Source organism: Gambusia affinis, linkage group LG23, assembly GCF_019740435.1.
Source record: "Gambusia affinis linkage group LG23, SWU_Gaff_1.0, whole genome shotgun sequence".
NCBI lineage: Eukaryota > Metazoa > Chordata > Actinopteri > Cyprinodontiformes > Poeciliidae > Gambusia > Gambusia affinis.
In genome coordinates, this window is record NC_057890.1 from 8,051,084 (window position 1) to 8,067,644 (window position 16,561).

The window sequence follows — 16,561 nt, forward strand, 5'->3', positions numbered from 1 at the left end:
ATGCAAGAAATGTTATATACAGTGTGTGGCTTGCATTTCTATTCAACCCGCTTAACCTTGATACATCAAAACAATACATTGTGTAATGAATGGTTCTCAGAAGTCACCTAATAAATTGGGTCAAATTGGTATTTAAATTTAGTACAATATAGCTGTTCTGTGAAGTAAGTAAACTTTACAACTTGAAAATGAAAATGCGTGCCACACAATACGTCATCTTTGTCCACTTCAGTGATAATGGTGAACTTTACTGTTGCTTTTCACACACAATTACAACAAACTACAATAAAGTTTCTGGTTGTCACAAAAAGGACATTGATTTAAGTGGTATAAACACTATTGCCTCTCAATCGTCCATTTAAATAAGCGAGGAATGTGTCAGCAAGGAAATACCCAAAACGGGTCAACGGGTCCTGGGGAGCAGGCTTAACCCATGTTACAAAAATAGCTTTATGAAATTTACATACAAGATGATTTCACACAACGTCTGTGAAACACCCACAGTGCAGCAAACCTATTTATAAACACAGTTACATGCCAGTTTATTTATGTCTAAGATAAATACCCATCTACTTCACAAATGGATATATGCTCAGTTTTGTGAAGCAAAACAAATGACAGCTGCAATCAATGTCCTTCCATGAATCTCAATGAGCATATGAAGTGTTTTATTGTTAAAGCCAGAACAGTCACACCATCAAGGAATAGAATCAATAACACACTGCAGCTCCAGATTCAGAAACAAATAACAGCTTGCTATGTGTGAGCTGTTATAAATCAACTTAGCCGTATTGACATTTACTGCGTGTGTCAGTTTCTGTGGCTGCCTCTTAAACTATGGAATTAAGTTGGTTACGTAAGTCAGAGAAATCAAATATGTAATGTTTTCATTTTAAATAAAGAGACACCCAAGTACTGTGGATGTTCATGTTGGTCTATATGAATCTTCTTCACTATGTGTGTATGATATAGTTTGACTTTTGAATTGTAGCTGGAATCCTATTACAGAATCTCATGCTTTTTGTTATAACCGAAAACCAAGAAAACCAAATGCAGTAAAATGCAGTAAGGTGCAAACAGAGTGTTGAGAGGTCACAGATAATTCTAAACCCGCGGCTGTGAACAACGGCGTATATATAGAAACAAACATCACTTGATTTAGCAAGTTTCTCTTTGCTGCCTGCAAAACAATTCAGGCATTTAAATCTGTAGGCATAAACTGGAAATTGTTTATATGACTGTTGTAGAAATTCTCAAATTGCAACTATAGATTTTCAGATAAGTCTTTATGAAATTCAGATTCCACGAGAGCCTAGAGAAAGATACAGTGGAAACAAGTCACCAGGGCAGAAATGGAGAAAAAAAAGATAAAAATCAACAATTTCTGTAGAAAGATTTTCAGGTTTTCTTTTCAAAATATACTAGTTGAATTCATGGCGAAACCACCCCATGTTTTAAATGGGAGTTTCAGAAGTTTTAAAATGGTAAACTTTGTGTTTGAATTCAGCTGTTTACAGAGTGAATCTGAGCCGTTTCTTGGTGTGGGGGAATGTTTCACAGATAATCAACATACTGGGTTTATTGGCTATTCACACACTCTTGTTGTTGGTTTCGGCCAATAAGGTGAAAGTTTGAAAGGAACATGGGATTAATAATTTAAGCACTAAAGTTCAGGGCTCACAGACAACTGAATGACACACAAAGGCTCACGAGACAAAATCTCAGAATTATTACTTATGGAAAATGGAACAAAAGCTGAAAACTTCTATAAATATATCTTCCCAACCAGATATGCCAGAAAAAATCCACACTTTGTAAACCTTACATGTATGTTTATTCATTCATTTGTCCATTTGTAAAATCATATTTAAAATCTAAAGGCAACCAAAGTGCCTTTGACTGTACAAGTCAATTAGAAGATGCAAACTTACTCAGTCATTGACCTTGCCAATTTACATTTCACAGCCATCAGATTTGCAAAAAATACAGAATTAATTAAGTCTTTGCTACAGCCTTATGGAAAAATGAAGTATGGTCTTAGCTCCAGTTAATCAGGAGTCAGATAATCCTCTTATACAAACAAGTGGCTGTAAGAGATGTTGGTTCTAAGCCAGTAATATTGCAGAAGCTAATTGATGCATCTGCCCGTTAAAAATCAAGAGCTGGGGGTTTTCATCTCAAAAGTTTGAGAGCTGCGATTTAAGGCATGTGCTACCACACCTGCAACATGTTAATGTATCCCTAAAAAGGGATTCCAAGCAGCTAAAGAATCACAGTTAAAAGATAAAATTGTGATACACGTCTTCTGGCCAGTAATGTGGCAAAGTAATAACAGTGATCAATCTGTAACAATACTATGTTCTACAGAAACATCTTTAGAGTCGATCCATCCTATCCACGCAGGGTCATTGTGTGGTGACTATTTCCTGCAGTCGTTAAGAGAAAGTTGGAGTACAACCTTGAGAGCTTGTCAGTCCATCTTAAGGTAACAGAGACGGACTGTTGCGGTCAGAAATTATCTCTACATTCTATGGATAATTTAGAGAGACCAGTAACCTAGCCACCATGGTTTTGGACTCAGAGAAGAAGTCAAAGCACCTTCAGAAAACTCAATGCAGAAAGATTCCTGACTGGGACTCAAAACTGGGACTTTCTTGCTGCAAGGCAGCAGTACTACCAACTCTACACCGCCTAGTCTGACATCTCATATCCACATAATGTAGTAGTAGAGCATACTCACCCTCTCTGCAGATTGTGATGTGCCAAAGAATATGGGGATGAATGCCAGCCAGATGATACACGTGGTATACATGGTAAATCCGATGGGCTTGGCCTCGTTGAAGGTTTCGGGCACGCCTCGTGTCTTTATGGCATAAACTGTGCATGTCACCATGAGCAGAATGGAGTAACCCAAGGAGCAGATGAGAGACAGGTCAGAGATATCGCATTTGAGAACTCCACGGGCCGACATGGGGTCCTGGGTCCGTTGCTCTCCGTAGTCCACTACAATGTGGGGAGGGTCCACAGCGAACCAGAGGAACACCCCAAGAAGCTGAACTGAGATCAGAGAGAAGGTGATGACAAGCTGCGAGGCAGGGGAGATGAACCTGCAGAGAAAGAAACAAGCTGGTGTAAGTCTACCAAGCCATCCTTTCTTGTGCCAAGTTTGAAGAACTATCTAGTCCATCCAGTAAATTTTGAGTCTGTCCCAGCCAGGCCTTTCTCCGGGGGGAATGTGTACAGAAAACCTTCAACAAACTGTGCCAAGGAGGACCTTGATCAGATTCCCAAACCACCCCTAACCCTTCCTTTGGTGCACAGGAGCAGACACTGAAATACTTAAATAACCCCCTTAGAAACTCTGCAAAGACAAAGATCTAGTCCAGTGGTCTACAGCCCAGAAGAAAGCCACATTGATCCTTCTGAATCAGAGGTTCAAGGATCGATCGGACACTTTTTTGAGTAAACATGCCCAGAAACAGAGGGATGTAATTCCTCTCCTAGTGGAACGCCCTCTCATTTGATGTTGTTTCGGTCGCGCATGCAAATAAAAAGGAATGTCTTCCATCACTGCCCCACAATGTATCATAAAAGGTTTTAAGACCCCTGAGATGGGGGATACAAAATGAGAAACTGATCATCTGCTTAGCAAATATGAGAATTGGAGCATTTCTAAATTTTGCATTAACATTTATACTCACTTAGATGAAACCCCCTTCAGACTTCTAATTGATGAGGCTGAGCTCATTACTCATTCAAATATTACGCGAAATATAAAATGAGTAATGATTACAAGAACCTTGTTAATGAGTGAGTGTAAAGGTTAAGTCTATATGGGACTGCATGCTACTTTCTGCATTAAAAAAAAGCTTCATTCAAAGTTACAAGATCTACACGTGGAGCATATAAACATCCAAAATAATGGATGGAAAATATCAATGTATTTGTTTTTACCTGGGTGCTGTAACAGACTTTTTCCCTTGTTCAAAGATGCGGTGTATCCTGTTAGTCTTTGTGAGCAGTGCGGCGTAGCTGAAACACATGCCCAAGCCCAGAAAAATCCTCCGCAGTGAGCACACACCCACATCCGGCGTTGCGATCATTAGGAAGGTGATGGCGTAGCACAGGAAGATTCCAGTCAGGAGCACGTAACTCATCTCCCGGCCGGACGCGCGGACGATGGGCGTGTCGTTGTACCGCACAAAAGTGACAATGACGAAGGAGGTGGCAATAATCCCCAACATGGAGATGAAGACGGGCACGACGGCCCAGGGGGAGTGCCACTCGAGCTTGATGATAGGAATCGGAACGCACCCTGTTCGGTTTGTATCTGGTCGCATCTCGTAGGGACACAGCTCGCATGTGAACTCTGAGGCCTAAGGAATGAGTAGAAATGTTGTGTTAAAAACATTTGTTCTGTTATTTCTGTTCTAATTCTACTTCTAATGTACGGTTCTGTTTGCCCCGACATCTATAAACACCTAAATAGCTGAGTGAAAGCAGTACAAGCAAAGATACTTTAACATCTTATTTTGACTATGAAACAAACCTTTGTTATTCTTTTAAGCAACAATTATAATGCTGTTATGTCTACTTCTTTTGTTTGGTCCTGTCCAATAGCCACTGCTCTGCAGAAACGTTCATACAATGCACTTAAGATCCAAGCAAATCAATGATTCATCCAGGTCACTAAACGACCTAGAACAAGTTAAATAACAGCGGGACTCTCACTGAACTCATTTAAAGTCAGGATTCATGATTCCACAATAACAAATATACAGAGTAGAAACTGTTTAAAGATGAAAATCACTGCTGACCAAAAAGAATACATTTACCATGGAAAGTTTCACAGTTGCTAGAAATATCTTGATGATCCCCAAGACTCTCTGGGAAATATTTTGTGGACTAACAAAACAAACTATTGTAATATCCTGTATAAAATTAACACCATTTAAGAAAAAATATGATGCCAACATGGAGGTGGCAGTTCAATAATCTTGAAAGCTCAACTGCTTTGGAACCTGGTTGATTTGCCATAATTATTGAAACTATAAATTCTTCTCTTAGGCATGAGTAACATGAAGGTGAATGCTTGGCATTCAGTTTGTGATCTAGCAGGACAATAAAACACCAACATGTCCACCTCTGAATGGCTACAAAAAAAACAAAAACAAAAAAACACCTCTGAGTTTTTTGAAACACATATTCAAAGTCTGCACTTGAAGACTGAGCAAAACATTTTTTGTCATGCTTTCAGTAGTTCAATCGAGACTAATGAGTAGAAATGGTCCGAACACAAAATCTGTAGAATTTTTACAGGTGGTCAGCTATGGTAAAAACACTTTGGAAAATTGCTTTGTGCCACAACTGCTCTGAATTTATTCAAACACAGCTAAACTAAAGTCTGTACCTTCCACGTGAATGCAAACATGAATTGGTTTTGTTTTAAATCATCCCAACAATTTAGGTATCTGGCACAAAGAGACGAAATGCTGATTGAGTAGCTGTGTAGCCTCGCACTTGTCAAGGGAACATTCACATATTTTAGGGCATTTGCTCTATTATAATACTCCTTCATATCAACAGATGATAGATTTTATAGCCCATGAATGAATGTGTAAAATATGAATTGAGAGTTCAGTTTCATATTAGCAAACTGCAGCTCAGACTAATATTTTTGCTGCCTTTATTGCTTCCTGAGCAGGGATCACTTTGCACACATGTTTGCCTGCTCCTGGAATTCTGAAACATAATAAGAAGGATGATGGGATCCCAAATTGTCTCTAAGATATAATTATCACAGGAGATGTATCTTCATAATGTGGGATCAGACTCTTCCCCTCATCTCATATCACATATTTACATTTGTGTTAAGAGCATCCGTGGGGTTCTTTCTGCATATATACATTTATAATGAGCCAATAAAGTATTTTTTTTTTCTCAAACACCTTAAGTATATTTAAACAAAAAGCAGAGATCATAACTGCTTCAGGGTGGAGAAAAACATGGGGTCTTCAAAAAAAAGAAAAGGCTCAGTTAAGACTTTCAGATTATACTTTTAAATTGGTAGTAAGACAAAGGTAGGTTCCTACTGAGTTCATCTAATTGAAATAAAAGCTATGAGTGGGCTGTGAAAAAACATCCAGAGCATTTTAGCTATGAAAACCAATCAGTTTTAAAGTAAAAAATCATCAAGAATATGGCAAGTACGACTCTCTTTTTGGCTTACAATACAGTTAAAAAAAAAAAAGTTATTTTAATTGACAGTAAAAGCAAAACTTTTTAGGTCAGGATTACCAAAATCTTCATTTTTCAAAATGTCACAATGATGAGAGATTTTTTTCAACTAATGTTTTCATTTATTTAGAAAATACTAAGAGAACAATGGCTACAAACAATTTGGGGAAGTCAAATCAATATAATGACCAAAGATGATATAAACAAACCACTTTCCTGTGTGACATGAGAACAAGTAAAAAAATCATATGAGATACAACTAGGGGTGTGTTTCAAATTGCAGATACCTCAGGTTGCCAAAATCATCTGTTCAGACAATTATACTCAAATATAAACACAACGGGAATGTCTAAGCGTCATACAGCTTAGGACAAAGAAATGGGTTCTCCCACCCACCCAAGGGCGTATGTGTTTTGGAAAGCAAAAGACTTTGTGAAGATGTTGGCTGAAGATGAATGGGATAATCCTCAACAAACAAATGTACCGAGAGATTTTGGGGAAACTGCTCGCCCAATGGTACACACACAAAATGGCAGCACGTCAACAACAGCTCCTGTGCCCACATTCCCGCCGACATAGTGAGGAACACATTGCCTATGAAAACACACCCAACTTGGCTTGAACCAAAACAAACACTGGTTAGAGTGAGACTTGACAATGAAGAAGGAGCTTCAGTGAGAAAGGTGCCACTACACCAAAAACAAATAAATCTGTGGGCAAGAAAATCTGTGTTTTTGAGTGCCGGGACCATTTAAGCCTAATGTCAGATTGAAATTGGGGAGAAAAGGTTATTGGTCTTTTTGTATGCTGCAAGTTGAAAGATGCAGCATCAAATGTATCATTCTTTGGTTTATGCTACTACATCTTGAAAGCTGGCGGCTTTCTTTGGAAGCCTACCTGATAGTGGTATCCTTCACAGCTTTCGCAGTGCCAGCAGCATGGCACTCCTTTTACCACCTTCTTTCTTTGGCCTGTACGACAGGGCAAACTGCACACGGAAGCCGGCAGGGATTGGTCGCCTGTCTTCCAGTGCATTGCGTCCATCTGAGAGGGGCACATATGCAGCATAAATTAGTTCTGCAAACAAATAAACAATTTAAGCACTTTCCAATCTTCTCAGGAGAAATAAAGATCAGAATTTGACATTGCTCACTTTACATTGGGTTAACAGTGCTTTAACCTTGTGCGTACCCGTGGCAACTGTATCTGGAGGCAATCTGAGAGAGGAATTAGTATGAGCAGACCCTCTGATCGCTTTCGAGAGAGCTTCCAGGCATAAACCAACACCAGCTTCTCTGGAAGCCAACAATCAGACCATAATCAGAACTGGCACAAATAAGCCATCTGGATCTCCCCTTGTGATTGTGTGTGTGTGTGTGTGTGTGTGTGTACGCGTATGCTCATCCATGTGTGCAATGTAGTTGTTTGTGCTTGTGTCACACTGGCATTACAATGAATCCCTGAGCTTTCCGTCTGTCTGTGGTTCCATGTGTTTGTTCTCTAATTTCTTGTTATGCATGCAAGATTTGGAGGAAAAAGTCTATTAGTACACTGACTCCCAAAGGCACATTGATTGCCATGAGTGCTGAATAAGACGGCCGTTGATTAGCACAAAATTAAACATTCGACAAATAACTAGGTGGTTTGGTCTTTTGTTCTGCTGGGGATTAAAAAGTACCCTTGATTTGTTGGTGACGCCAATGTATAAGTAGACACAGAGCTTACAGCAATTCAAGGTGAAAAAGGTGTTCACCAAAATGTGATTTATTTTTCCTGCTCATTATTCAGAGGCCTGTATTTATATACAATGAAACAACTGCATTTTCTGACAGAAACCAATTATGTACCTTCTAGTACAACTAATACCAAGAGCTTTTTAAAAGGCTCAAACTTTGTCATGTGTTCTGCGATAACCACACATCCATCTACAACGTTAATTGTCCTCCAGTTATGCTAGATGTATTAGATGTACGAACCACATAATCAGCTTATTTCAATATGAAGCAGTAGTACGGTAGTTTTAATTAACCCTTTTTTCTTTTTACACCTCTTTGTAGAATCACCACCCACAAATGTGGTGAAGAGATTGTATCACCCCAAAGATCCTAGGTGCTAATTTGCATAAAGCTTCTTAGACTTATGTAAAGTCTCTCATGGCAAATTAGTCCAAGGACCTTGAGGAGTCAAATTTCGTTGGATATTTGTAAGGGTGATCTTAGTCATCCCACAAGGGAAACTCATCTTGACCGCCTGTCGTGTTATTTCTATGATTCATTTTCAAGACTGGAATGCTAGAAATTTTAACTGACTACGAAGTCCTAATCTAGAATTTGGTCACTGGTTCATGGTAAACATGATGCCGTAATCAAAAGATGAAACATTTATGTTCAATTATGTTTAAATTTTTTTTATTAAGTTTTCATAAACATTATTGTTTGAGACCTGATCAGGTAAAGTTGGATTATCAGGGCTTTAACTTTTGGTGACCATACTTATGAACCTAAAGCTGAAGACTTATGGAAACTAGATTGCGTGGTGAGGGTAATTGAAACTTGGAATTCAATTTCAGAGGACAGATTATTCCATCTTAAAATTTAAACTACTAAGCATGATAAATTTAATTAAATGTATGCTAGAACAGTACACATCTAACCCCTGTGTTAGATGTGCAGAGACACAGTGTCGTAGCAGTCTCATTTACTTTGTTTGCCCGGCCATCTATCAGCCAGGAAGCATTTTGTGTCTATTAGTCTTCTCATCTGTCATCTGGCTTTCCTAATGAACTCCTGGGTGGATTAGCAATGCTACACTCTAGCATGCTCAAACTGTTTACATGTGCGCTTATTCAGATATACATGCATCACTGTCACATCATTGCAATGTAAAGTACTGGCAAAAAATGTCCAGTTTGGGTAAAAAGTCTTCTACATTGAAGCTTTTACGCTCATCTCAAAACAAGCATTATTTTTTTCATAAAAATAACAATTTTGTCCACATGACAAACCAAAACAGATGGACCCCCTGGCATAGCTATTGGAGGCGCTGTAGGAATACTGTGTGAAAATGCTGGAGTGACTCAGTCAGAGTCTGGAACTCAAATCTAGAAAATTTTCAAAATGGATGCACACCAGGACTCTCTTGTGCAGCCGGGCTGACTTTAAATGTTTCCACCAAGACAAGCCAGAGAAACATCTACATGGAAAATGTGCCAAGCTCAGTTTGTAGGATTTTTATGAAGAAGATTTAGCACTACATGTTTTTTCACCCACAGATGCCAAATGTGATGCAGTCTGGGTGTGAATTCATGCAGTGTGAAGATTCAGTGCAGCAAACTTTAAAGTTTTAGCAATATTAATTTCACTGATTTCTTTAAAAACATATTTGTCACGCTGTGGTTATGCATTGGTATGCAGGATGTAAAGAAATGAGCTCTAGGCAGAGCTTCAGCCACATCCATACGTTGCAATGGATCGAATGATGGGTGCATACATATTCTTCAAGGTTTAATAGCTTCAATGTCAACTCTTACTGTAGGAGTGGGGACTTTTGAGAAATGTTCCCATAAATAACCAAATAAATAAATTCAGACATACAAGAAAATAAAAAAGAAAACCTTTGTTCAATCTATTCCAAAATCTAAGTTTGGTTCATCCAAACCTTTCACAATGACATTCAAAATAAGAAGAGAATGTAAAAAAAGAGAATGTACTGGCTGCTGTGGTTCCCAAACTTCTTCTATACTCTGTGCCAGATACTGCAATCTGAATAAGACAAATTAGAATCCCAAATATTTTCCAAACTAAATTATCAACAAGGCATGTAAAAATAGGAGAAACATGCTAACATTAGCCTGGAGCTTGAGCAAATGACTCCTCATGAAAACATTGTTAGAAGGAGCACTTGAGTTTATCTACATGTGTGGCCATATACATCTTTAGAAACAAATGACAAAACCAGGTATAATTAAGGTGACATTACAGCTTTATTTATATAGTTGACAAAGTTTTGGAGCGTCATATCAAAGCTGAGCAGAAAATTTAAAAAAGCAAGTTTGATTAACAATACATTTTGCAAGCCAAGACAAAAAAGATCAAAGCTAGAAACAATATATGGCTTACTGTGTCTATTTGTAATAAAAAAAATAATAATAATAAAAAAATAAAAATGTTAAGTCAGAAGTGTATGGTAATCACTTTGACTCCTTGCAGAAAGATTTGAAAGACATGATTTCAGTATGGTATATGCTTTTAAAGTACAAAAAATAAAAATAACCTTAAGTGGTGTAAATAAAGTTTGGCTTTAATTGTTTCCTTTTTTTTACAGGATTTTCTAGACTTTCACCTTATTTATTTTCTTCATTTGGTTCTGATGGGAATATTCTATCCTGTGCCCCTGGTTAAAAATTCAAGAATGCTTGCCAATGTTTGTACAAAAAAATAAATAAATAAAAAAATTAATAAGAAATACAAATAAAAATCTTACCTTCAAATGTAATTTGTTGGTCCATGAGCCGATAAGTCTGTACTCTGGCTTGGAATTGTTGATAGACTGGTACTGGAAGATGTCGTACCTTCCCGGAGCATCTCCATTCTCATTGAACATTACTGGTGTACCGGCACTTCCTGGAACAGGAGGAAAAACAATCGCTTAAAATTTTAAACAAGTGGTTCATATTTCTTATTTAGATAACTATTTTTCCAAGAGAAAAAAAATCTAAAAAATTTTAAACAAAATCAAGAAGTATAATTCGTCATATAGTTGCATTTTCTGAAACTAAACCATCAGAGTAATTAATTCTTAACGTGTCAGTGTTTTGTAGTACAGAATATTTTTGATGACAAGAAGATAAATAGATTAGCAGGAAGCATGCATAAGTTATGAAGCTTTAATGAATCCTCTTATCTTTTTTAAAAATTAAGTTTGAACACCACCACTGACTACAACTCACACAGGTCAACCAATTAGCAAGACATATCGATTTGGTTACAAAACTGTAGGCACCATTATTGGCCAAGTTTTCAGTTTAAAGAAAGCCAATGATGCATGCCCTCTTTCATGTATCCAATACTGAATGTGAAACCCAAGTAAAAATGACACCAGTACTTAACTGAAAGGTTTTACCAACAGGGCCTAATAATATAGTAGAAGCAGCGAGATGTCCATCATGTGCACAACTGTTGACTGTCAGAATGTCATGGACTTAAACCAGTCTACCTGCCAGCGGAATTGCATGGAGTTACGCACTACAGTCCAATGAAGTGGGTTATGCTATTAAGATCTACACATATTTGCCTGAAAATGACCAATGTTGCATGTAAGGGTTGAGAATCACCTAAACATGTTTTTTTCTTAAATAGCTCGTTTATTTATTGAATATAACATCTTATTGAACAAAATCACTTACAGCACCTTCACAGAAGAAAAACTGCACAGCTAACACACAAGCTGTCCATATAGATTTATTAAAGTCATATTTCCTCAGGCGGCATATTTATGAGCTATGACAGCAAAGGCATAATAACCTCTAGTTCTCACTCGAAGACGTGTTGTACCTGTATGTGCCTCGGTGTTTTGTAGATTGGATGTGTGCACGCATGGGTAAGTTTAGATTTCCTTTCAGATTTGGTTTTCTCACCTCCAATAAGGCTTAACACAAACCTTTTATCATCCGCTTTCTGCCTTGCTCGGCGCTTTTCTTTCTTTTTATGCAGTGTACAATCAAATTATATTGCTGCATGTGGAATAGAATAAAAGAAATAAGACCCGGTGTATGTGAGAAGAAAGTATACCATTATGGAAATTTTACTTTTATTTATAAGGTGGGTTTGGTTTAATTGCAAAAAAGTGCGAGACTAGAAAGTGACAAAACTAAGACTGAAATAGCACCAGAGGAAGGTAAATAAATACAAACATAAAAGGAACATGTTCTAAACATATGAGAAGAAAAATGTTGTGGGGAAAAAAAACAAAACACAACAGGCAAACCATTGAGGAACAAACATAGGGATGGTTTTTCAATTTCAGAAGAAATTATGAGCGATATGCTAATATTGGTTGAATGAGAGAATGAGCTGGAATGATAATGAAACTTATTGAGAGGGAGTAAGGAAGATGAATGGAGAGAGACCGAATCGATAGTGGGACAAAAGCAGACGTCTCGAGCTTTGGAGGATGCCATACATTTTAAATAAGTGCCGTCGCTGGAAGAAGTAGTGCCTAACTGCAGTGTCGCTTATCCCTCCTCCTTTAATTTCCTGCCTTAAACATATTTCTTAACTTCTGATTAAGGATCAATGTTGTTATTCCTCGGGCTCTTCCCTAGCATGAACAATACGTGACACTAAAGATGAATTGCAACAACGTGTAGGAAAAAGTATGGTGCTTCTGAAAACTTAGGCCACGAAGAAAGCCATCAACTATATTATAAATTTTTCAAACTGTGTGTAGATATAAGTGCTGGAAGGGGGTTTCACTTTATTAGATATACCCTGATGTTACCAGGATGTACCCAGTTTTGCCTTCAGAAACTTTTGAGAGATATTTTTCTGTAAGGTGTCAGAAAAGAAAAAGATCTTGAGACATTTCGGTTGATAAAAATCATGTAGTTGCTACATATTTCTCAGCTGCACCGTATTACCACATCCCCAAGAGGCATTGGAGTGTATCAAAAAGTGGTTACCTCAAAGACTGGAGTACAGTGTTCATATCGTCATGTTAAGAAATCAGACAGAGATAATTTAAGCTTTGTGCCACAGTGCAGGTTCCTAATAGAAATAGTCTATTGGAATAATCTCTGGTGTGGTTTTCTGTAGTCCAACGACTTCAAAGTTCTACATGCCATGTGGTCCGATGTTGTGTTCTGCATACCAGGATGGTAATGAGTGGTTATTTGAGCTTCTGTTCACTTTCATCTTGAATCTGTCAGTCCATTTTCTTCTGTTATTTGCAAGCCAATTTTATCCATGTAACTGTCACTCACTGATCATTTTCATGTTTGAACTCTTCTCTGAAATCCTACAAGAAGGTTATAAATAAAGACAATAGAGGTGTCTGTCTATAGTGCGCTCAGAGAAGGTCGGACTGCAGCCATATTTCAGAACAGTATGTATGTTTAGCAGTACACTCGAATTTAGTTTATCAGAAGACCAGATTACAACTCATGGTAGGCGCAGACGGAGACTGAAAGTTTTACAATTTGCTAGTGCTGTATATCTATTGTTAAAATAATCATATACAGCCAACATTTACATTAAATAGTGAAATTTGGCTGAAAGGCCATTCAAAAAATAAAGCGTGCATCACTAGCTCCCTAAATCCACCCCCTACGGTTCAGGAGCTTTTCCAAGCAGAAATTTTTAAAGTGCTTCAACCAGCCTGGCAGGAGAGGCAGACATTTTCAGACAAACATAAACTGGAATCAATGAGCTAGCAACTAAGCTAACGCTAACGAAAACAAACACTCACCAATTCCGAAATTTACACCTCACACAAACGCCATTTTCTCCCCAGGTTTGGGTCATGATAAGCGGCAACATATCTGTGAGTGTCACGTAAAATTAAGGCGAAAAACGGCAAACAAACTTCAGCGTGTATCTCTGTATTCCACATACTTCCGGTTATACTAATATGCCTCACAGCGATTGGCTGTAGCAGTGCGACAAATACTGCGAGAATTAGCATTATGTATCAAACTGTCGCGAGATTTCTCTTTTACCGTAAAAACAAATGTAGAGCAGAAGAGATTAAGACAGATTTAGGATTTACCACCAGCAGAGAAATGTTTCCTTTTATAAAAAACCATCTCGGGGAAAAAAATTGTATTCTGTAGAGGTGTTAATTTTTAGGACAAAGACAACACTCTTCTTAAACTCAGTAAAAATAGGGTGACCAGACGTCCTCTTTTTCCCGGACATGTCCTACTTTTCAGACCTAAAAAAAATGTCCGGGGGGAATTTAAAAATCGTCCGGGATTTTGGTCAACTGCCTCAAAACACATTACATAGTTTACAGTGCATTGTGATTACATTGCCACTCCGTTCCACTACTGCATTTCAGGTTTCTATGTATGGCAAAGAAATCTGTATGGTTGGTGGCCTGAAGATTTTTTGTGTCAAGTTCAACTGTTTAGTATGACATTAAATAATTTTTTTTCATATAAAAACCCAAAAAATAAACAAAAGAAATCATATCATCTTCTGACAAAATGCAGAAATGTCAAGAACCTCAGCTGACAAGACGCAGAATAAGGAAGACCTACAGTTAATTAGTTATTTCAAAAAGTTCCACTTTACAAACAGAATCATTGTTCTTTATTATCAGAAAAGACACGAGGTGTCTTTAATGCATCTTAACACCAACAAACAATGTTAGGTAGTGCCTTTGAAACTTGTTAATCTTTGAAAATACATTACCTTCTGGTAAAACTGCAAACTCGAAAACAAAATTTAGGAAGAATTTAGAGCTAAAAAAAAAAAAAAAATCATCCTGAAAAGTTAAAGTAATTTCTGATGGCTAAAGCTGCTGAAAATTGTCAATATTTATCCAAGACCCTTACGTTATGTACCCAGGATTTTAAAAAGCTACTTTACAAAATCTCCCCCCCCATTAAGTACACTTGAATTAAGCCCCAAACCTATGGGACTTTAACAGAGCAATGATCCCTGCATGTCAAAAAGAAATAATTAAATCTTACAAGACGATTTGATCCACAGTAGGAAAACAGCAAATCAGAGCTTTATTGCCATCTTACGTCACAATGAGATAAGTTTAAAATCAGAAACATAGATTATGCTGACAAAAATGACGTGACATAAAAGGTTACTCATTTTTTTCCACATCATCAACGTCTTGTAACAACATATAAAAGCAGCATACATTAACACCTGCTTCCAGGTTATGTGTTTTTCCTCTATTGTTCATTACAAGAGAGCACAGTTCCCGTTTCTTCCCTCAGGGACCGAAGGACCCGTCTGTCAGCCGGCTTTCAAAACGTCTATAAACATATACTGGTAGAAAGGAGAATCGCTTCCCAGTGTTCTGATTAATAGAACTGAGGTTTCCCTCAGAGGCAAATAGAATGAGGAATCAAAAGAAATCTGATGAGATTACTCGCAGATCCCAGTCATTGTGTATATGCACAGTTTTCATTGGCGTAGCTGTAGAAATGAATCAATTAGGTTCTCTCCATTGCTACACATCACATCTCAATGGTTTATATTTCAAAATGAAAGTACAGAGCCAGTTTATTTAGTTGTAAATGCAGCCAAAAGCAATCTTTTTTTCTTTTCTTTTACAAGCAACATGTGACGAGTGATTTTCACTAAAAGTCAAAAACATTTTTGGAAACTTGTCAGAAAAAGTTGTTCGTACATCCAAGGTTTTTTTTTTTTTCCCACAGTTTCCAATCACAGACGCCAATGTTTGCTATTGGGATTTTAAGTGGTAGACCTACACAGACTGCATGACGCAGAGGAGAAATGATTAATGGTTTCCCCATTTGTTTGCAAATAAAAATCTGAGTGGTGCAATTCCACTGGGGGATTCAAACACATAAATGTGCTCTAATCTAAGTCATTCCATTGTAGCTTTGTTTATTATGTATAGGGCCAACGTCTAGCTGGAAACTGAACTTCCACAAAGTCTTTATTCCTGGATTCTTCGGTATAATTCCACCTACAAGCCTTTCTGAGGCACAATACTCTCATCGCTGTGTTATTTCGAAGTGGTCTGCAGTATTAATTTAGGTTAGGTATGTAAGCTGTACAACTCGTTCCATTTTCAATGATTGAGAAATTAAATGTTCAAAACTTGGAACAGTGTTTTATAACGTAATACCGCTTTACTCCTTTCCCCAGCTTTCCACAGTACTTTTTAAACATTTGAGGCCTACACAGTACAATTGGATGCATATGGAGATTAAATGACACATACATCTCCAAAGACATTTCACTGCACTGAAATTTGTTTAGGTGTCTATCACGTAATAGAATTTAGAATATGGTCGTAAAGCAAGGGTCTCAAACTCCAGTCCTCGAGGGCCACAGTCCTGCAACTTTTAGATGTGCCTCTGCTGCACCACACCTGAATAGAATAATTAAGGCTCTGGAGAAATGATCTACACAAGGTGGAACTGGTGTACCTGTGGCACATCTAAAACTCAATCTGGTTTGAATACTGTCGTAAAAGTGACGAGATTTAAAACATTACAATGGATGTGGATGTTTTTCCAAGGCTACGTATCGAAATGAGAGTTAACTTTTTTTTCCTCTCCGAAGACCAAAGGATGGAAGGATGATTAGAAAAGAAAATCGTTCCACAAGAACCA

General features: G+C 37.6%; 1 protein-coding gene across 5 annotated transcripts in view; it reads right to left on the reverse strand.

The window, feature by feature from the left end:
- grm8a (glutamate receptor, metabotropic 8a) overlaps window positions 1-16,561 on the reverse strand; it is a 245,637-nt gene that overhangs the window by 18,485 nt on the left and 210,591 nt on the right. For all 5 annotated transcript variants that reach the window (XM_044108979.1, XM_044108980.1, XM_044108978.1 and 2 more), the window contains 4 exons: window positions 10,720-10,859; window positions 7,135-7,281; window positions 3,955-4,376; window positions 2,741-3,107 (listed from right to left, as the gene is read on the reverse strand). In XM_044108979.1, coding sequence (XP_043964914.1) covers window positions 2,741-3,107; window positions 3,955-4,376; window positions 7,135-7,281; window positions 10,720-10,859 — 1,076 coding nt within the window. The remainder of the gene's footprint in view (window positions 1-2,740; window positions 3,108-3,954; window positions 4,377-7,134; window positions 7,282-10,719; window positions 10,860-16,561) is intronic.